The following is a 23,677-nucleotide window of genomic DNA, read 5'->3' on the forward strand; positions in this document are numbered from 1 at the left end:
CCGTTATATTTTTATACAAAAGAGCTAGATTTAAAAAAAAAAAAATACATGTATTTGTTGTTGCTAAGATTTTATAAATCAAAGAAATGTCCATGTCATTCACTCTTCTAAGGCTTTCATCTTACAGTAAAACACACTGATCAGGAGATTATAATAACATAATCTACAGATACTCATGGCTGTAACATAAAACTCATATTTTGTTGGTTAATTTGAGAAATCTTCATCCAAAGACACAAACAGATTTTTTACATTTGAGGGGAATGTAGATTGGATGTCTTAGATAAATACACAAAGACTGTAAAGACTGATCAATTAACCAATCTATTGGTAAATAGTTGGCCCATTATTAGCTATGTATTTACAAGGTATTTAATGCAAAGCTCTTTAAATCCATAAAATAAATGGAGAGATGTCTGGAAAAATAAAAGACAGGAAGTACGTCCATTTACAATTAGATGAAGAACACTTAATTTAGCGTTTCTAAAACAAAGAATGAGATAGATAGGAAACAGAGTCTGTGTTCTGAAGGTTTAGGGGTCTTATTGCATAAAAGCGTGGAAACACCTGTACAGGGATGTTTTTTGAGGTTTGCTCAGCTGTTCTCATTTAGAGAACACATCCGTAGACTCTCTTGTTCCTGCTTCAAAGGCTGAGAGACACAGCAAGAGCTACCCGAGCTGTTTGATAAGCTCGCAGCTTACGGGCTTATTGTGACGCATGAAAACACACACATATGTGCACACACAGTTTAAGCTACTTGAGAGCCTGTGGAGTAGAGACTGCAAAACCTATGACTCTGAATGAAAGACAGAGCAGGTCTCTGGAGAAGGTCTGGGACAAAGTCTGGAGAAGGGAGGAAAATCCTGTCTTTGTAGTGCAATGAGGCAGAGATGGAAAAACAATCACCCATTTTATGATTGTGACCAGCTTCAATCACAATGATAAAATATTTAATAAAAACATCCAATCAGAAAGTTTTCACAATCATGTTAGTATTAATAGGACTAATAACCATAGTTCCTACTTCAACAAGGTGCCAAATAATTGGGTACACTTAAAAACTAATCAAATAACTCACTACTAACAACACATACATTCATGATCTACTAAAATCAAAACTATTGATTCATAGAAAGAATCTTTACATCCTAAAAGTTATGATTAGAATAAAAAAAAGAAACTAAAAGTTTTTTACACAATGTAATAAATTCCATTCATTCATCCCACAGAGTTGCTGGAGCCTGTCCCAGCTACAGTTGGACGAAGAGTAAATAATGAACATACAAAGCATAGTTTTGGACTGTGGGAGGAAGTCGGAGTGCCCAAAGAAAACCCACTCATACACAGGGTCCTAATATGAGGTTTGTTTTTATTTCAAAATTTGACTTTCTAATTTTGGAATCAATTGGAAATCATTAGCTACTGGCCACCAGTGGTTTGGGGAATTGAAATGGTTTTCACTTTTTAATCTACCGTATTTTCTGGACTATAAGCCCCTACTTTTTTCCTAGGTTTTGAACCATGCGTCTTATAAAAAAGTGCGGCTATTCTGTGGATTTTTCTTCCATCACTAGGGGTGCTGTAACCAGACTTAGTATAAAATATAAGGCTGACAAAAAATCAATGGAAAGAAGAAAAGCCTACACTACATTTTCTTGAACAGATAGTACACGCAAGACAAATTACTAACTGGTAATTATTTTCAAATCTTTGCCTCCTCATCACAGAAACCACGTGAAGTTCGTATGATGCAAGTTTTAAGTTGAAGGCCATCAAACTTGCTATCTAGGAAGGAAACCGCACTGCTGCACGTAAGCGTAGCGTCAATGAATCTATGGTGAGATGTTGGAGGCAGCAGGTACATACAGTACATGTACATTTACAGTAAAAAATGGTTCTGTACATGCAGTAAATATAAAATTTCTCAACATAGACATCTGTGGTAGGCTCCAACAGCCCCAATGACCCACACCAAGCGGGTTTAAAGGGCCTATACCATGCTTTTCATCAGAGTAAATTATATCCATATACACGATATACTCATTTATCACTTTTGGCACACTAAAGACCAAATTATTTATGCAATAGGAGTTATTTCGTCTTTCTTATGCTACACAATGGGGTGTGGGTGTCTTTAAGAAGTTAAGAAGCCCTGCCACAACAAGAGACCGGCATCTAATGTAACGAACAGCTGTTAGACCCGGCGGATATTAGAGATGGAACACAGTTGGAAGATATACGGTTTTGTGCATATAAAATGAAAGCGTTTTGCAGATCACTGCTAGCTTCAGAGAAATTGTGTGTTTGTGTTAGCCTGGGGGCAATGCTGGCAGTGCAGACTCTTCCTAGAAGGGACTGTTCTCACTTTGTGACATCAGCTACCCACTCATTTTCAAGGGTATGGGGGTTGGTGCTCAAAACGCAGGTTTTTATAGGATACCTCAGAAATACATGAATGGATCAAAATACGACATTTGGGTTCTTTATAGTGAGGAATCTAAAAAAAATCTTTAAAAAATATATTGCATGGTATGGCCCCTTTAAAAGATGGATGGGAGTACACAACCTTTTTAGATCGTTCATTTATTTTATCATGTTGTACATATTAACAGAGTGTATTATACTATATTCTGGTTCTGGTTTTGAATTGGAACATTGTCAAGTCGTGATGAATCAGAAAGCAATCTCAGCATCCAGGAAGAAAGGTCTGATTTGTCACAGACAGCTACCAGAGAAGGCATTTACCACAGCATGGCACAGATGATGCCTGACACATGCCTGTAGAGGGGACCCAGCTGGTGTGTTACATCTAATCAGGGGAGCTTCTTAAAATAAAGAAACCCAGCAGAGTATGTGCAGTTTTTAAAAAATATTTGCTAAAAAGTAAAGACACTTTTTTTAATTAGTTAACGCACAAATTGACTTCTCAATTGAAATCTCAATTTACTCAATGATTTTATCTTGTTTGATACTTCATTGAGGAATATTTTATAACTCTAAAAACAGAGCTTAACGTAAAATATGTCGCTGATCATGAGTCAGCTACTATTTGGTGCAACACCTGCATGAAATAACATTGGAATAGATGAACACAACCCATAAAAACTTCTAGAAATAATAAAAAAAAAAAAAAAAAATCCTGCATTTTAATTTCCGACGACACAATGACCTGTGCAGCTGTGAGAAAATAACTGTAGAGCTTTCAATACAAAAATACTTCTAATGAAAGAAAAAGCTCAACCAATTACTTACAAGTGATAAGACCCACCTAAAACATTTACTAGGGTCCAAATGGACACAAAGGAGGGAGAGTGTACTCTTGTTCTCACCTCTGGTGTGAGAGCATTGTTGTCTGTTGTTTGGCTTGAAAGCAGGATGTGCGTGAACCCGTCTTCTTTCCTGACAACGATGTCTCTGAACCGACAGTTGCTCTCGTTCTGTCGCACGTTGTACCTGAGCCGCTTGTCAAACACGTAGCCTTTCTCCTCCGCCAGCTTCCTCTTCACTGAGCTCTGGACGTGAAGCTTCCCATTGGCTGCAGGCGAAACAGACACAGATGTTAGAATGCGTCTATCAGTTCAGCACATACGATGAAGAAATACTGGTAGTTTTGTAAACATTTTGAACTTTGCGTCTGATTTGGCAGTTATGTCTGCAACAGGATGAAGAAAAAAACTAGGAATAATGCAATTCTTAACAAAAACTTCCTGCTGGTTTTTGTATTTTGCTCTGTATTTGTTTTATGTATAGATTATATCTTATAAAGCAGTACTCTTATGCCTTGTTTTTACTGAGCGGTCCAGACTGGATTGGACTTGAGCATTTCCCTTACAAAATGGACCCATTAAGCAGGACCGACTGATACCATTTCTGGTCCCCCGTTGGTTGTAGGTCCATAGAAGATTGGAATGGACCCGTGAGGGCGGAGCTTCTGTCATGACACAACTTAACCCATTGATTGGTGGAAAGGTTTTACGACAACAGCAAGAGTCTCACTAGCACTTCCCCGACTCAAGATCCAAAACCGAATGTTTTATCCTCTTCTCATCTGTATTACCTCCCCGCAATATTCTTGCAAAGAATAATACATTCTTTACATAGAGTATTTCCCCTTATACACAAAAGTGTACATATCTTTTAAAAAAAAATCTTAGATCAACTTATTTTGGTTGTGAGGACAAATGAGCTGCTTCTAAAATCAGTAAAACTGTATTTTTTAAAGTTGCTAACTAAGATTATTTAATCAAAAGTTGCATATTTACATTATACTTACAAAGTACAGCATTATTAGTTTGAAAATGTTAATGTATTTTTTGCATTAGACCATGTTAATGGGTGAATCTACGGGTGCTAAATCACTGGCGTATTTCTTCAGGAGCTAGAAGCGTAGAATGTATAAGGCCTTAATGAGACGGCTGTATACATGTTTATCAGCACGCCAAAGACAGAGTCATCCTGTTCTTACAATGCTGCAGCCAGAAAGAACTCACTTAGAGGCTCTCTCCTGAAGTCTCATTCACTACTTAAGTTAAAGAAGCACATGCATAATGAATTAACAACATTAATGCAGAGCTTTTATGCTTTTGTGTTTATTTTTTAGTGATCCTGCCTGAAGTGCAAGACTCTGTTGGCTTAATGGAAAATAGTATAGCTACTAGAACATTTTAATCAGCCAATTTCTGCATTAGATAATGCTAATAATATTATAATTTTCACAATGTTTCATGTACTATTTAAGGACTGATAATAATCTACAGTGTCTACGTGTTAGAGTCATATGATGCTAATCTTAACAACTGAATATTTTTTAGCTCTTACCCAAATTGAGGGTCCTCTTTTCGAATGAATAAGTTAGTATGTATAATTTTAGATTTTTGGCATAACCTGGTGATCAATGAGTTTGACCAATAACAGACATAGCATGTATCAGCCTGTATTTTTGATTAGTACTCCTGACCTATTGGTCAGTTTGCCTTTACAAATAAGATTTTGATCACAATAGATCTTTAATTAAAAGCTTAAATAAAATTAAAATAAATAGCAGGCCACTGATCATGGTTCCTGGCTTCATCTCACTCATGACAGTTTTAAATAACATGTTCAAAGTGCTGCTGCAATGTCATTTTGAACCATTAGCACAGAGCGGGCACTACAAATATTAGCTTTGCTGCTCATTTTATTTTTAAAAACTTCTCTGATGTTGGCATTTATATTTGAAGCCTGATGTCTTCATTACAGCAGGCTGTCTTCTCTGTGTCAACTCTGTCCAATTCACTCACACTCCCCTTTGATCTGCAGAGTCTTTTTAATTGAAGATCTTCTAATACTAACAAGAATTTAGTCAAATTATAAATAAAAGTTGACTTTTTTGTGTCAAGCTGGTTCTCCTTACATGAAAAGCACAGGGAGCTTATGAAATAAATCAAAATGAAGCCATACAGTGAATATATCATAACTCACATGTTTCTTTATATAATTATATAAATAATTTTGGATATATTTTCAAAAAGACTGAAGCAATATTCAATGTTGACAAAATCCAAAGCATCAAAACAAGATGTTTGCTAAGAAATATTCCACCAACAACACAACATTGCAAATGTGCAGTGCATAAAGGTAAATATTATGTTGCACATTTAAAGAAATGACCATTTTATAAGCTCTGCCATCTGATATAGATGTTCTCTTAAAAAGTCTAAATGACCTTTTTAAATGAGAACAAATGATTAACTTCAGTGGTTCAGACCCTGGACTGTGACCCAAGAGTTAGATTTACGTGTACTATCAGCTGCAATGCAATAAAATAAAAACTTTGTGGTGATGACAGAGTGAATTTGAAAAATGTTTTGCAAATAAAAGAAGCTTCAAACCAAAGTGTAGTACTTTTCTGTGTCTACTTAGACACTTTTTTTAAACATGTGCAAAGAGATGTAAACCTCTATCAGTCTTTGTGACCACTTACCTTGAGGGATGTATATGATGAACCAGTTTGAGTTTGAAGATTCAATTCGATGCAGTTTGATAAAACATTGGTTTATTTGTCCAGTTTATGTGCACAAGCAATTATTTTTGATAATTAAAAAAACGCTTTTCATATAGCTGGTAATAAAACAGAAAAAATGTACAACATTTATGATCGAGATTCTAGATTTTTTCATTAAGAGTGATCTAAAAGCTGTTTTTTTCCATGATAAAATACAAGGTTGGCTTAGAAAATTGATAAATCATTATTGTTTTGAAAAGAAAGACCAGGAAGATCAATAAAACATTGACTAGTAACATTTTTGAAGCCTTACCTGCATTGTCTTTTTAGCAACGATTCGATTCATATCATAATTTGAGGCTGGCGATATGATTTGTAGTTGATCAATCCAATTCACTGACCTAAATAAAACCGATCCAAGACATCTTTTGCAAAAAAATGTAATCAGTGCGTCAATGGCAAATTCATTCTCATTTTAGTTTCACAAAGTTTATCCCACCATTGTTTTCTACATCAAAATAATACAAACAAAACATTATTTGATCATTTTACCACACTGTATGGTCACGTCTTTGCAAAATTCAAAGTGTTTCCAGACATTGGACTGCAATGGTGTTAATAATAATGTTGTAATAATGCTGTTTGCTGTGATGCCACTTGGTCATTTTTACATTACAGTAAAATAAACCTTTTTCTGATATCAATATGATTGACTTATTTTGAATCATTTTTTTATGATATAGGTCAATTTGATTTGGTCTGGTTGACAAATTTCCTCAGACAGATTGATCTGGTTGGATTGTAGAAGTATAAATCGTTTAATTGATTATGACAATTCACTGTTATACCCCTAGTATGTGAGGGTCTATGAATCTTTTGAAGCACCTACAAGCCTTTTAACTGGAACTTCTAAACTAGAACACATCATCCTCATTTTAACTTCACCACACTGGCTGCAAGTCCATTTTAGAAGCTTACTTTGAGTTTGTTTTATTTGTTTTTCATTATCTTTATACCATACCTTGCTGAGTTTTTGCAGGCACACACTCCTGCTTAACCCATCATGTCAGCAGAGCAGCTGCTCCTGAGCGGCCCCCGGCCAAAATGTAAGGTCACAGGTGAAACTGATTTCAATGTGGTAGTTTGGGACAACCTTCAACTTCATTTGTTGTAGTATCTTAATCTCTGATCTGTGACCCTTAATGGATAAGCAGGTACAGGAAAATGGATGTTCTCTTTTCTGTTTGTGTGCTGAGTATTTTTATTTTATCTGTACATTTTGGTGCTTGTGACCTGTTTAATAAATGAAGATAAATAGAATTTATTAATGGGACGTTACCTAGTTCAGTAGGAAAATGTGTTCCAGCGGTGTCTTTGTTTCCCACTTCTCCATCCACTCTTTCTAAAGGCAGTCTTTGTGACCTGGCTGCTGTCCTGTACATGGATGCGTCCATCTCTCCACTTTGCAGTCTGCTGTCGGGATCCTTCAACCGGTGGAAAAAGCGAGGATCCTTGTGCGTCATGGCTTTGCTTATTTTGTCTCCAAAAGCATGTTTTCCTCCATCAACACCTGCCCTCCTCTGCTTCTGAGTGGGTCCCAGTCCTCCACCTCCAATTCGCATACCAGAGGCGACTTTAACCCCCACCGCCTGTTCACAAGTTCTTTTTTTTTTGGACGCCTCGGAGCGAGCTCTGGAGTGTTCTAATGCAGAGGTATGGCTGATGGTGTGCGGGTGGCTGCGGCTGTTGGGGAGTTTGGTTCGTTTGCGTGACTGCAGTCTTAAACTGTTAAACTGGTCAATGAATTCTTCACAGTGTAGCAGGTGGTGCTCGGGTTCCCAGGTGTCCTCTTTACTGCCGTATCCTTTCCATCTAATCAGGTACTCCCACTTCCCCTTCTTGTTCCGCCTCTTGTCCACGATCCGCTCCACCTGGGGGACGACACAAAGAGGGGGGCGCAGAAGACAATAAAAACAGTTTTAGGAAAAAGAGTGAGGGGAAAAAATATTGATTTATCTCCATCAGCTAAGAGGAAAATTATTGTTGGGTGTTATTAATCATTTTTTTAAGAATGGGTGTAACACTCATAGAAAACTAAAAAGCTATTTGAAAAAATAAAACAACAGCTTTATCTTTTTTTAAATATTTTTGATTGATTTAATTTAATGCATCACAGAAAATATAAAAATCAAACTAATAAAATCAGTATTTATATAAAGCAGAGCAAACAAGTATTTGTCAGTCACAGATTTTGCGAATTATCGCATTTAAAAAGATGAGATGTTTGTCATTTTATCACCGGCTCACTTTAACTGGGAGACAGCATGTAAAAGAATCCACATTTTTTTACAGAATTTATTTGTATGATAGTGCATTTCATATAGTTTATTGTAAGGTCACACACTCTGTTTTGGTCCACTCTCCCATGCAGATCTTCTCAGGAGCTGTGATGTTTTGACGCTGTTGCTAGGCTACAAAGGCTTTCAACTCCCTCTGCAGATCCCAAAGACTGGCTAGGCCACTTCAGAACCTTGAAATGCTTTTTAAGTAGCCACTTCTTCTTTGTCTGGACAATGTGTTTGAGATCATGTTGGAAGATCCAGCCACGTTTTCTCCTCAGTGTGCTCACTGATGGAAGGAGCTATTTTCCTTAAATCTAACCAAACACAACCCTGTTCAAACATTCCTTTTACTGGTTTAGCTGTCCAAACTTGTAACGGACCTGGACAGGAGCTGGCTAAGCAGAGGGACCTTTGGAGTACTGCAGTATTTAGACTTGGTCATGGTAGTGAGGTTACACTTTCAGGTGTCTTTGATACAGATAACAGGTTTAAATAGGTTACATGAATAAAAGGCTACAGGAGAGAACAATAACTTATTTCTTTGACACAATTACAGAATCAACTCTTATGTGGATTTTTTTCTACTTTCTGTTACACTTGAGTGTACTTATGATGAAAATGACAAACCTCAAATCTTTTCAACTCACACATACCTTTTTGTCCCACTGTTTTTTTATAACAGTATTCTCTCACACTAAATACAAAGGATTACGGATGAATATACTCAATTTTGATTGTGATATTAAAAGCTCTACAAAAAATGTTAAAGCCATATTCCTTTGAACAAGATATTCAAAATCTATAGATGAAAAAAAGTGTGAAACCCTGGGCTAGTTCCTGCTTTACGAGGGTAATTTACACAGTACCCTTGCAAAAATTGAGTTCAGAAGGACAACAAATGGTTTAAATGAGGCTTTTGAATAATCAGAATTAAACAAAGTGATGATTAGGGGTGGACAATACTGGGAATTTGGGTATTAATCCAATACTAAGTAATTATTCGGCAATATCAATACCAATACTTTTTCCATGAAATGTCGTGTTATGAAAAATTTTGGAAATACACATTTTTTTATTAATTAAGAGCATAATAAAACGCAGGACTGAGACTTTCGGCAAATAAAAATATTTATTAGCTTATTACGTCAATCTGTACTGAATATACATCAAATATGGAACAAGTATATTACTTAAGGGGTAATGCCGAACAAAGTGTGCATCATAAGAAATTAATGCACCATGTGAAACGCTGAAACATCCGACGCAAAGCAAACGTTGCTTTCACGTATTGAAGAAAAACTGCAACCCAAGTACCAATTTAATCCCGCTAGTATTAATATTTCACCTTGATATCGATACTATTGATCCTCAGATTGATACGCCCACCCCTAGTGACGAGTAGATTTAGTTAGAGAAGGAGCTTGCTTTTATTTTACTATTATATAACAATTTCTCTTTTGTTTTAGTTCAGGACTTTATTATGCTGAATAAAGTTGTTTCATTTGGATACTCAGGTTTAGATATTTAAACAAAAAATTGGTGACAAGGAAATTTGTTCTCATTTGACACATTCTCTGGGGGAGTGGTGAGCTGCAGACACAGCCACGCTCCAGAACCATTTTGGTGGTATAACCCCCCCAATCCAACCCTGAATGCTAAGTGTCAAGCAGGGAGGTATTTGGTCAAATTTTTAGAGTCTATGGTGTGTCACAAACTGGATTTGAACTTGCGACCTTCCAGTGTCAGGGTGGATACGCTATCACACAAGGCCGAGTTGATTTAAATTTTTTTGGACTAGTCTTTAATTTGGCATATCTGATTAATTTACCTTGAAGCGTTTAAACTTAGCAGAAACAAGTGTTCCTCTACGAGCTTCTCAATAAATCCTGCTGATACTTTTCCCCTCCTTGTAAGAACTTGTGTTTCTGTTTTAAGTTAATAAAAAAAAGCTTCACTTTTGCTACTGCAATAATAATAATAATAATAAAAAAAACACACTTAATTGTTTTTTCTTTGAAACTACCTCTTTAAGGAAGAACTGTCTTCTTATTCAATATTCATGAAACATTGTTTTCTAAACCTCAGAAGGAGTGGATGAGTTGTTTACTTATTCCTTGTTAGCATCTCTTGCCGGTTTTCTAACACACCCTGCCTGCCCTGGCATGTTCTAATTAGCTGGACACACATGATCCAGGTAATCAGACATGAGTAGAACAATGATTTCTGGAAAATGTTCAGGCAAAGTGGCCCTTGAGGCCTGAAGTCCCTCACCCCTGACAGATAAAATACAAAAATTTCCTACATAACATAACAGATGATGCTGATAGTATATGTTTTGGGTGTGCTTACATGACAAGTGCGGAACACGTCTTTTCACAGACAAAAGTTACACTTCAAAACAATCTACAATCTTCACAGTCACTAACTGTTGGGCAGAACAGTGATAATTTGATAAAGTATCATTGAAAAAAACTGCATCATATAATTTTCCCTGAGATAACAGACAAAAAGAAAAAAGTTTTGACATTTTTATGTTGTGGTGCTTGATAGTCGTTCACTTGCCGTGTTTCAAAAGACCAGGATATTTAACTAACGTAACCTACAGTATACAGACATAACAAGAATCTGCAATGGTTAGACTCAATTTTTAAAGAGAGAACTTACATTTTACTTGATAAAAAAAGGACAACCAGAAAAGAATTAAGAATATACTGCTGAAAAGTAATTCTTTAAAAGCAGACTCATCAAGTATTTTGTGTTCTTAAAGACCCCCTCCAATGAACATTGTGTTTATGGTACTTATTTAAATTGTGCTAAATCAGGGACAGACAAAACCTGGGATTGAAAAAGTTTTCAGTAGTGGCACAACAACTGAAATGGGTGGGCCAAAGTCTCCACTCCATTCTGATGAACCCACTTGCAGACAAATAGATACATTATTCATTTCCCTTGTCAGGTGTTATGAGAGGCTGTAAGCTAGAACCAAAGAGTGTAAGCAAATAGATATGGGGTTTTAGTGTTGGGTTACTTCTGCACAGTAAGTCAGAGGCTAATTTCAAACAAACTCCTGCTACTCTGCAAATAATATGTCTTAAATAAACAACATTTTTGATTTTGGCTAGAAACGGCTTAACTTGAATTAAAAGGAATACTGGGGCTGCTTTTACAATAGATAAAAATATAGTTGGAGTGAGACTTTATGTTCAGTATTACACCAGGATGCGGAAAGATTAACATCCTTCTTTTAATTCTATAATAGTGGACTTATTTTTCTGCGAAGGTTTCAACTTTGAGAGAAGAGAGAAAAAGTGAATATGTTAGTGTCTGTCTGAGAAAAGTGTATAAAGTTTGTTGAGGGGATTTATAGCCTTAAAGCATATGTAATCCTTCTTCATTAGGGGATCACTGGCCACAGTTCGGCCCACACGTGTGCCGTGGACCCCCTCTTACCGCCGCGTACCTCACACGGACATTATTAAAATCAATTCTCTGTTCACACCGAATGCAACTGGCATCAGATTCATGTACTGTACACCGTCTTTGTTTTAACATGCATCAAAATTGCTTTATGACGGTTTCTCCAAAAGTCTGGTACACTGAGGCTCCCGCCACGTGTGGGAGGAGCTTCGGTCAAAAACTTTTTCTCAAACTCGTCATGGAGGACGTGGATACTGAGAGATCAGGTTTATTTATTTTGTAGAGCTGAATAAAAGCATTGGTACACGTCTCCGTGTCTGGGTTCAGATCTCTCAGTGAGGAGCAGCAGCTGTCCTGCAGCCGCTGCTCCTGCAATAGGGGCGTGTCATCAGGGGAAGGCAGTATGGTAAGCCAAAAGGATCAAAACTCACCAGGAAAAGCGGTCACTGCAGTGCCTCACCTGCACATGTATTTGAAATATTTAAATGTTCCTACAGTTAGTTTCAATACTACAATCAATACCCAAAGTAATGAAAGCTTAATTTTAACTTTTCAATTTAAGATTTAATTTGGACATTGTGGGGTGGGGCAAGGGAAAAATGCATGTTAAGCATTCTTTTCTCTCAGTTTTTGTAGATTTGGTCTCGGGACGTGTAAATGTAATCGGAAACTACATGTTTTTACACATTTGTGTTCAAAGTTTAAAGATGAGTGAGTGTATATTTATGCTTTGACGTACTTTATGTATGTTTTCTCAAATATATGTTTTAAAGCTTTTTAAAAAAGTAATTTCAGGCTTTTATCTTCTTGTTTTTTCCAGTTTTTTTTTTTAACTTTTAACTGATTCGAAAAATGATCAGAACCGTGACCCTAAAACCGTGACACGATCTGAACCATGATGTGATCGGTTACACCCCTATACTTCATGGATTTCCCCTATCGAGGGTTATTATTCGAACTCCTGCGATAAACAAGGCAGCATTTTCAAAAATGACTTTCTTGACTTGTACAAGTTTTTCAAGAGAATGTTTAGAACACTGAACATATTTCACTAAAATAAGCCAAGCAAGTACACCGACACCAGCAGATTTAGTCTTTTTTCACTCTGTGTCCTTCAGCAACATTTAATAGCAATTGGTAACATTTTAAACGCTGTGATTGGAAACCGGCAAAAAGGACATCCAAAGCAGAAGTTAACGAGTATCCAACATGTTCACAATGAATGTGTTTGTGTAGTACACTTATGTAGTAAACACATGGCGGTGGAGCCCATTGGTTGATGAATCAGTTGTAACCATCTGTTGGTGCTCGCGCCGGTGACAAAAAAAATATGTGGAAGAACTGGAAATGCAATGCCCACGCTGGGGCTGTATCTGTAGTTTTGCCCTGACATAAAACAAAAAGAAGAGGTCGCCGTTGACAAAGAAAAGCGTATTTATAAAGGGGTTAGTTACTAAGTATGGAAAACAAAATCCTTAGGAAGGTCAGAACACACGTGTTTGTGAGAGAGCTGGTTTAAATGCCTCGTCTCTTCACTGATCCCATTCAGCTAAGAATTCAAAATTAATGAAGCCAAAGACTACTCCTATGCAAATATATACATACAAATATATTTCCTAGTCAGAACACCTCCCACAGCTTGGACATAAAGAGGTTAATATAAATACAAACAAATATGATGATTATTTTTTTACATGTAACATTCTATTGTGAAATAATCTATTTAAGGGGAGGAGCTTTTAGCACACATGTTGGTTTGCACACATGCAAATGCAGTTGGTCCCCAGAAATGGAGGACAAAGCTCTGTCTATTTTGAAGAGATTTTAAAAAGTCAGTTTACTGTTTACTTCTGTTGTCACGGTAGCCTGTGTGTTTGGGCTGCTATGTTGAACATTTGATAAACAAAGCAGTAAATAAGCTAAAGTCTATACAGAACTAGGCCTATTACATTTGGCTGATTTATGTTCAGTACTAATAAGACTTACTTGTTATCTTTTCCGAATAAAATAAAGCAAGAGTTTCCTTCATTGCACTCCTCTATTGTTTAAGTGGCCATTTCATCAATTGCTCTTTGATTGGCCAGTAAAAGAATAAGACAGAAGAGCTTTCATTACATAAAGAAACATTCATACAGTATAACTCCAAAATGTTGTACATAGGCCTTAAATATGGTCAAAAGGGAAAAATCCCAAGTTTCTGTATATGACTGCATAGCATTTGCTACCCCTCCCCATTTGCTGCAAAGACCTTGCTCTGGACTGAGCACATTTTTTTAAAGTACATTCTGAACCCTAACTTTTGGAAAAATCTCAGGCTATGATAAGACAAGCAAGCCCTTGTGGGCAGTACGGCATGCAGCACAGCTAGTTGTCTCAGCTGGTTGTGAGGGACAACACAACCTTAAGCATTTTCAAAGGATATTTACCAGGCAGTAATGCATGTAGCATTTCGATTATTTTTTCTTCATTCAGAAAACACCATCTAATGTTAACATAGAGCCTGCTGAACAAAGAATGCATATGTGTATGTCAGCTTGCTTACCTTGGAGATTGTAACATACAGATTCAAATGTCAGTTGTGGCTGCTTTCATTCTAACAAAGAGACAGATCTGCAGTTGATCTTTTTGTTCAAATTTTCCTTTTCAATCCTCATGTTCACAGTTATCCGTTTTTATCGAGATATGATGGCACTGTTCATGAAACTCCAATCATTTCACAAGTTCATAGCTTAAAAGTATTATTCTGTGTTTACAAGACTCCCCTCCCTCACTTGTCTGTGTTTCAGTTTGGGATGCACAATTTTTGATAGATGATAATCGATTGGCTAATACCAATAATTGGTAAAGAAAATATTCAAACCTTTGATTTGATTTATTGAAGATATAATACCAAGTCAGCCATTTGATTCTAAATAAGTTTAAATAAATCTTAATCAAGATGTGGCATGCCACATAGAAGTGTCCTTAAATGTTTCATATTAAGGATGTATCTGTGCCGTATCTGGTTTGTTTTCCCCATGATGTGTAACGCTCTGCTTCCTCATGAGAGTCATGTGATTTTGGAAACCAATGTGTAATGCCTTGTTTGTGTGTGTGGGTTTGTCTGTTTATGTATACTTTAATGTACTCTACTGATATGTCAGCACAAGGCAAGATGACTCACTAAATGAGACTGGGGAAAGGAAGAGGGAACCCCCTTCCTTTAAACATACATTAGGAAGTCTATAGGGATGCTAAGAGTGTCACTGGAGTTTGCTACAGTCAAAGATGACTCAAGTGTCTTATGTATGAAAATTTACCATTTGATTGGACGCACCTAAACTATTTTGGTCAAGAGGATTACTTTATTTTGTTCAGGTTTTAATTTTGTATGGATGTACCATAGAACAAAACTGTACATTTGGTCAATGTGATCTCTGAAGCTATGAACACATCGGAAAGATGACACATGTTCCAAACCCTCTAAACATGCATTCTTAAATGCGTTAATAGTCCATAGAGTTCACACTGGATGAGAAGGTGTGGGCATCTTCTTCTTTTGCTATTGTTTACCAACATATGTCTGCCACCAACAGTTGGAAGATGCTTTATGCAAAATGTCAAAGTGGTGTATCTCGCCCCATTATTTTTCTTGGACAGCTCTATTGTGATATGTGAAAGACTTCGTCTCATATAATTCAGATCGGGCACAAATTGCAATAATTAATTTCTCCTTCATGATTAATTTTCAAACGGTTGGCACTTCCTTGAATTATGAAGCCCAATGTGGCAATTGTTTTTGTGATTTTGGGCTATATAGATAAAATTGAATTGAACTGAATTAAAAGGGATGACATCCATATGTCTCTACCATATCCGAGTCCCTGATTGGTCAAAGTTCTACTTTAATTTTAAGGCACGTTCAATAGCTGGGTGTTTTGAACGTAGAGTCCAAAAACCATCTTAAAAATGTGCATTATTATGCGGAAATATGACAGTTTGGGAACTCAGAAGCCTGAAACATGCATTCATGCAGGTTTACATAGAATTTTCATTGGAAGAAGCTGCTAGAATGCTCATGGCCAAGGGTGGTATGAAGAGACTGCAGACTCTAACAGGACTGTTGATCTCAATCTGTACGTACTGTATGTCTGTGTGTTGATGTATGCATTTGTGAGTTGGCAGAGACATGTGTGCACAGGTTTTTGCAGCTAATAGCTCAGTTTTTATCTTTGAGTGTGTGAAAGTGTGTGTCAATGCACAAGTCCAGCCCTTTTGGTAAACTTCTACAAAGTGATAATGATAAACCTCAAGGAATTTGGTGCCTCTTCTATTTATAACCCCCCCATCTCTTGGATGTTTCTGTGACCGCAGACACTTTACCCCCTTCCCCTCTCTTGTACGGATGCCCCGCTCCCACTTACCCCACTCCCGCTCTCTCTTATGTCTCGTAGGGATGTAACGATTCATTCAAGCCACAATTCGATTTGATTCACAGTTTTAAAGTCATGTTTTTGATTTTTTCAGATTTTTTTTCTTAACGCAATGAATTAAATGTATTTTAAAGCCAAGTATGTTTTCTTTTTCCCCCTTACATCAAACTGTCTGTTTTCCCACTGAAAAGGATTCAATACAAATAAACAATTATACCTAACACTGAAACGATCACAAATTCTTTCATTCTCGGTTCATGTTGTGCTCCATGTGACGGACCGCTCTGCACCCACGCCCGTTTAACGTAATCCCCCCTCAGCCGCTGAGCGCGTACTACGAGCGCTCAGATACTCGTGACAGCCCTTTTGGTCAAAGTTGCAGTGAAGCTGCGATGAAAATGTTAAGTTTGCAGGGTGAGGAACAAATCTCGGGTTTGCTTGAATTTGCGTTAATAGTTGCTATTACAACATCGCAAAATCCTGGAAGTACTGAGTTATATGAAACTTTTAAATCCGAAGGAGCTACAGGAATTTCTTAGGAGGGAAGCGCAGCCGGACGCACACTCACAATAAACCTGCATGAAGAAATGTCATCTGCTCTGCATTTCTAAATTTAGGCACAGGCTGTGACAAACGATGAACACGTTGACAAGTTTGAATCGGTTTTAAACGATTCACGAAGAATCGTTACATCCTTAGTGTCTGGTCCAAAAAATAAATACACACTAATATCAATAAAAGTAAAGTTAAGCCTCAAAAACAAGACATTTAAGCAAATATACAACTATTAAAATTTTGCCTAATCATAAATGCATATTTGTACTTATACACAGATACAACACATAGAGTTCATTAAATATAATGATTGTCAAATAGAGTTTAATTACCAGTAATTGCATGAAAGTGAGTGGAAAGAAGCAAACTTAAGTAATAAAAGCAGACATAAACTTATATAATGAAATAGAAGTTAGCAAAATAAACAAAACACAGATTTTGCAGGTAGGTTTGCTATGATAAATCAATTACATTTCTGTGGAAATATGTGTGAGACTACAGGGCTTTTGGTTTGGCTCTCCCTCCTGTTTTATTTTTCTATTACTCATTGACTATAAATGGGGGTGGGTGGTTGAGGAGGGTGTGAACCACATTTCCCTGATAATCTATGAATCCACTATTTTTAATTCACTTTTATTCTTCCTGCTAAATCACTTTAGGGGCAACGTTTTGATCCTAATTTCCATCATTTCATTTTTTGACTCTCACCCCTCACTTCAATAACAGGGAGAAAAAGTTGACAGGCAATTTAGTTAATTAGTGGAACTCACCTGTTCAGATGGGCTTTCAGATGGGCTCCAAAATAAAAAAAGGACAGAATAAAAAGACGCATTGATAATATAGTGAGAATTGTAACTATAAGCAGACTCCAGATCTTTGCTGATAAGAATAGGGAAGCTTTATATAGATGCTGAGTGTTTAGCTTCTAAAATCTCCATTGCAGAACTGAAACAAGCGTGATTGTGGTCTATTAGCCTAAATTACTGGGAGCTTCAAACCTCAGTCAAAAAAAAAGAAAAGAAAAAATCTCAGCAAAGTTTCGGCGTATACTACTTTTAAACAGAACACATAATTTCTATTAACCTCAAACTCCTCCATTCAGATATTTATCTTGTTTTTCTAAAGAATCCGACCAAAACTCAGCATAATCTGGCTTATCTAAACCATCAGGTAAACTATAGAGGTAGCACAGTTGAAGCAGGGGGGAGAAGAATGAGTGTTTGTGCATCAAATGTGTTGCCCTGTGTGTGGAGGGGCAAAGAAAGGCAAGTGAAGGTGATGTAAAAATAAATATCCATGTAGGCGGTGACTCTTTGTGGAAGCCAGAATGGTGATTATGAATTCTAAATTTAAGATGAATAGTGCAATTAAAAAGGGAACAATGTGAAAAAGCCAAGAAGTTCAGGTAGTTCAAGTAATTACAGTTGAAAGTGAGGTGGCTGGTTTGAAAACGTGCCTGTCATTATGTCCAAGAGACAAACCGATCAAGAGAATAATTCTATGGAAAAGAAAGATGAGAGAATTCTCTACTCTGGCGCAAATAATATTTTGTCTCGCAGAGCCATCTGTGAAGCCTTCCGTCAAAACTGTTCTGACATGGAAATAGAAAATCTTCAAGTGTGGCAGTGATTTCCTTGGTTCAGAATGAACAGTTGGTAGCCATGCAAGATGGTGATGTGTTCAAGTTCTCCAAAGCTTCCAGTTACCTTTGTTGACTGGATACCTCTACTCCAAATCATGTTTTGTAAAATAACATCCTTGCTTTCATAAAATGTACTTCTAAATATCTTTGTAGATTTTGATTCAACCAGGTTGAGTTCATTGAAGTAGTAAGTAAAAAAGCAATCAGCTGGACTTAATACAGACTAGAAAAAGAAGATGGAAAAGAGGTTTTCAATAGGACATCAACCAAGTCCAATTGACTGATTTTTTACTGCTTCAATGCTTATAAATAGTTACTATGGGACTATGAAGAAATATATACAGCTTGTGTGGGTATACAGACAGAAAAAAACCTTCAAAGTAAAGGCCTTTCTTCTCGTTTGAGAACAACTCAAGAACCCAAAGAAGTTTACAGTATAGCAGTAGGGATCATTTGAATAGCTTTGAGCACTGCACAAGACTCATTTAAGTGTAGTAAATACCAAGCATATAAACTTGACATGAAAAGAGAAATAAACCACTTTCCTATGAAACAAGCAGTGCGCTTAACTTTCTTACACGATTGGTCAGTCGAAAGTCAGATTTAGACTAGAGTATACTACGATTACATTTCACTGCTCGAATAGCTTGACCAAATTTATGCAAAATATTAAGAAGATCTCTAAGGAGTCCTATAGCAGTTTTTGCCATATTGCCCAGGTCTCTTCACAAACAGAAATGCCCATCACAACAGTATTATAAGGGATCATTTCTGAGCATTACCACTTGACTACAACCACATTGTTACTGTAATTTTCACATTTAACCAAAGTTTGAAGCATTCTCTACTTTGACCTAATTAGTGTCATTGAAGACTACTAAAGTTGCCAGGAGTCTAACTCAAAGCCTTGAGGGCCAGTGTCCCACATGCTTTCCAACTATCCTGTCATTGCAGTTTCCTACTGGCAAAACACACCTGATCCAGGTAATCAGCCGAAGATAGGGGCCGGGTTTCTGTAAACCGGCAGGGTCCTGGCCCTTGAGGCCTGGAAACTGACATCCACTGATTTTAATAATCATTAAATAACAAAAATACAGAAAAGTCATTTTTCTAAATTTGCAAGTAACAATGGAGAGAAACCTCATTTAGCTGATACTCAGCCAGGTGTAATGTAACAAGAAGATAAATAATATCTCCTTCTTGAACATTTGTTTGACACTTTCAATGTACAGTAAACATACTGGTGTGAAGTAGCGATGCAACAATTCACTTTCCCCACAATATGGTTCAATGGTCTAACATTTGATTCAGTTTTAAACAGAGTTGTGGCATCTGTAATTTGAACTGACATATGAACTGTATTCCAAGCTGAACACTTTTTTTTAAATTTAGGGACTATTTAAATGCACATCTTTGATGGTGTTCATCACACTGATCGTGATTCGCGCAGCAGTTTCAAGGTTAAGTCAATGTATGGACGCGATCAGAGTTCTTGTGCGATTTGAGCATCCAGAGTTAAAAAATCGGAACTTTGGTGAGGTTGATTTGTTGCGTCGACCATTTAGTGTCTATGAGAACTGGACAGAGTACCCCCCCACCCCATGATCCAAATAGGAATTACCTGCATGTCCCAGAAAGAAAAAATCCCATAGACTTCTATTGAGAAATAAACAGCTAATGTTAGTCATTGTGTTAACCATTCTTCCTCTGGTACCTTTTTTTTAACATGCTCTTACTAAACCAAATTTTTTTTCATGATGTATTTTCTTTATCGCAAGTTATTCAAATTATAAACTGGTCAATAAGATGCTGCAATAAAAGCATGTGGTTCCTGCTGGCACACCTCGAACATTCTAACATTTGACAGATTCTCCTGAGCCCGCTTTTAGTGAAAAGGGTGTGACTTTCCAACAAGCTCACTCCTGATTAGTGAGAATGGTTCCCATAGAAAAGTTGACTCAGCACGACTTGGACTGATTTCTTCTTACTAACATTGTCTCGTTCCAACATGGCGATGTCTGTATCGGAGAAAAAATGGAGACTCAATTGACTTCATTTCATATAAATTGGAGGTAAGGCATTTTCTATGGATGACATCACAGGCACTTTGTCCATCTCTATATACTGTCAATGGTGTCACTTAATGGGACGTGTTCAATGATGGGATCAGCGGAGGGTCTAAATCCAACATGGGGAGAAGCTGATCATTCTCATTCTGAACTTTGTGATATTTTTTCTTATTTGCTCTGAGGAAAAAATAAAAAGATTCTTAAAATGTCATTGTTATTTTTATTTTTCCTTCCTCTGACTAATGCGGGACAGCAAGTCATTAAACTGGATCACAGAGACACTAAAGTATCATTGAAAAACCCCTGTCAATGTCTTCTATACATCGTAAATGACATGGCTTCCATGTCATTTACGATGGCTAAAAACATATGGTGGTAGCTCCTCCCACATGCGTCAGGGGCGTAAAGTTTATGAACACATTTTTGGACAAGAGTGCAGCAACGTATTCGCCATGCGTACATCACGCATGAATTGCCTTTGGTGTGAACGCAGCATTATACAGTACTTAGGATAACAACATCAGAAAAACAGTTTCATATATTTTTTACAACAAAGCACAAAGTCACTTATTAAAGCATTGAGTTTGAACAACAAACACAGAGCCCACTGAGCAGCATGACACGCTACCACACAAGGCAGAGTCTAACTCAACAATGTACACAGATGAATCTCGGGTTCATCTTTTGATCCAAAGTATACTGTGGGTCATTGTATCATTCGTGTGTAATGCAGCTAGTCCTGCCACAAATGATTATTTTAACAGTCGACTAATGAGCAATTATTTTTTCCGATTAGTTGACTAATCAGGTTATGCGCAAACTGGATGTAAGGCACACATCTTAACCATCATTAGCTTTAAGCTGAAAGCATTTTAAAATGCTGTAAGTTGAATTTGGCTGCTGAAGACGCTAGTGCTGATAGCTGAAAATGCTGAAATTGATAGCTAAAAATGCCAAAGCTGAAAACTTTGAGGATGATAGTCAGCTAAAATATTAGCTAAATGCCAAATTAACCTAAAAAACAGAAAAAGTCTAAGTTAGTCAAAACAGCTAGCATGAGGCTGAAATATTAGCTAAACTCCAAAATAGTCTAAAAAACAAAAAAAAGACGAAATTAGCCAAGACAGCTAGCAAGTTTCTAAATTATTAGCTAAATTCCAAAATAGCCTAAAAACAAACAAACAAAAAAAACCTAAACTAGCCAAGAGAGCTAGCATGGTGCTAAGATATTAGCTAAATTCAAAAACAGCCTAAAAAACAAGCGAACAAACAAAAAAAATAGCCAAAATAGCTAGCTTATAACTGATCAGCTAAACTCCAAAATAGCCTAAACCTTAATAAATACCAAAATAGTCCAAAAAGCTAGCAGAATGCCATTATAACTTTCAACTTTAATACACTCTGACTCCATAAAATATAACGTAATAACTAATCGACTATTAAATTAGTCGTCAACTATTTTAATAGTCGATAAGTCGTCAATCAGTCGACTAATCGTGTCAGCCCTAAATGCAGCACACAAGTGTTTCATAAAAGATCAATAGAAGAAGTCAGCATGACAGTTTCTGCAGAGTGGCAGGAGTTTATCAGAAATTTGCCTCTGAGTTGAAGGTGGTGAGCCTTCACTCATTTCCCATCATCCCTTTGTTTACACTATCTCCCACTAACTTACAGCCCCTCACAACCCCAAGCTAACTTGACTGGAGCATCAAGAATGACAAGAAATACTGAAGCTTTCCAGACGTTCCGCTTTAAACCACCAGCTCTGGCGAGGACAACAAACATGTACATGGATCTATTTATCTACAAGGCATCTAAATGGAGCGGAGCAGAGAGGTTGTGGCCCACTGATTGTAGATTTTCTGTAGCAAGCTTTCAAATAACATTTTTTTTCAATGTGCCAACATTTGTATTAAAAAATACTCAGAAAGGCAGTTAAATCTTAATTTTCTTCATATATGTCCTCCATTATGAGAAAATGCTCAAGAACATGCACCAAAAACACAATCTTCTTTAGAGTGGGTCTTCAAAGGTTAAGATAAAAGCAATAATAGTTTATTTTTAGTCAAATGTGGTTAAAAATAATGTATTTTCAGCTGGCAAAATTGAAAAATTAAAGTTAAATAAAGTTTAAAGTCACAAAACTAGGAGGAAAAGCTATTTTATTGACAGTTTCTCTCTAAATTCTGCTCTCTCTTACAAAAAATTATGTCAAATTTGACTCCTTGTGCAACTTTTTGTCAATGCTGTGAGCAGATAATGTTATCTGCAGGAGCAGAAGGGATGCCGTGGACTTTTTTTCTATTTGCTCTGTCATGTTCCACAGACACACAGGAAAACAAGGTTGAAAAAAATAATCTTAGAGTCATATTTGCCAGCACAGAGAAGCGTCTGCTTCTCAAAGGCTGGTGATAAAAGGCTCCAGGATGTTGCGTGTCCCTTCAGCCAAACCCGATTGTTCACGCAACTTTTCCACCCATTCTTCACGCATCAAACAATAAGGTGTCTAAAATTGAAACGTGCGTCCAGACGGCCTTGCGAACAGCCCCCCAGCGCTCTGAAGGCTGGGAGGAGGACACATGCATGCATGCGCACCTTCAGAGCCCATCACTCCGTCTGGAGCTATTCACCATGCCCGTCCGCTCCGCTCCGCGCTGCGCCGCGCTGCTGTCACTTTACCACGACTTTCCACTCGGCGTCAGACAAGAGTTCAGCCCCCTTCAATTACATCTTATTTACAACAGTCTTTCAAAATTCCCACAAAGTCGACCAGAAGCGACTTAAAGTGCGAGCGCAAATAACACATTCTCGTCTCCGCGAAGCTCCAGCGGGTTAGTTTCGCCCGATAAAAGGCTTAGGACACCGCTTTTCACATACGTGACGCCCTTCCCTTTACTTCCTAATTCCAATATTCGTCAATATTACAGCGCTTTTTCCGCGGACGGCTTTTCCTCCTACCTCGTAAAGGTCTCCCGAAGCCATTGTGGGGTGCGGACAGCGGCGGAGCGGCGTTCTAGCCGGCCCAGCGGGATTTTTTTGGGACCCTACTCGCGGCGTTCCGGCGAAAGCCCCGATAGACAGACAGGAATTAGCGAGCAGCCTTGTTATTCTGAGCAATCCGCAGCAGCAGATCAGCAGACAGTGTCAATCGAGCCCGGCGCTGTGCGATGGATCGTTCCACGTTTAAAACAAACAACCAATCGGGGTGGTGGTGTTTACCCAGACCCGAGAGGAGGACCGGAAAATTAGTGCTC

General features: G+C 37.4%; 1 protein-coding gene across 1 annotated transcript in view; it reads right to left on the reverse strand.

Moving 5' to 3' along the window:
* Positions 1-23,671, reverse strand: part of LOC112161227 (chromodomain Y-like protein 2) — a 29,804-nt gene extending 6,133 nt beyond the window's left edge. The window contains exons 1-3 of the mRNA XM_024296282.1: positions 23,382-23,671; positions 7,326-7,917; positions 3,333-3,538 (exon numbers count right to left, since the gene is read on the reverse strand). Of these exons, the coding sequence (XP_024152050.1) occupies positions 3,333-3,538; positions 7,326-7,917; positions 23,382-23,405 (822 nt within the window). The 5' untranslated portion in view covers positions 23,406-23,671. The remainder of the gene's footprint in view (positions 1-3,332; positions 3,539-7,325; positions 7,918-23,381) is intronic.
* Between the last annotated feature and the right edge of the window lie 6 nt (positions 23,672-23,677).

The sequence above is a fragment of the Oryzias melastigma genome, linkage group LG3 (assembly GCF_002922805.2).
Source record: "Oryzias melastigma strain HK-1 linkage group LG3, ASM292280v2, whole genome shotgun sequence".
Classification (NCBI taxonomy): domain Eukaryota; kingdom Metazoa; phylum Chordata; class Actinopteri; order Beloniformes; family Adrianichthyidae; genus Oryzias; species Oryzias melastigma.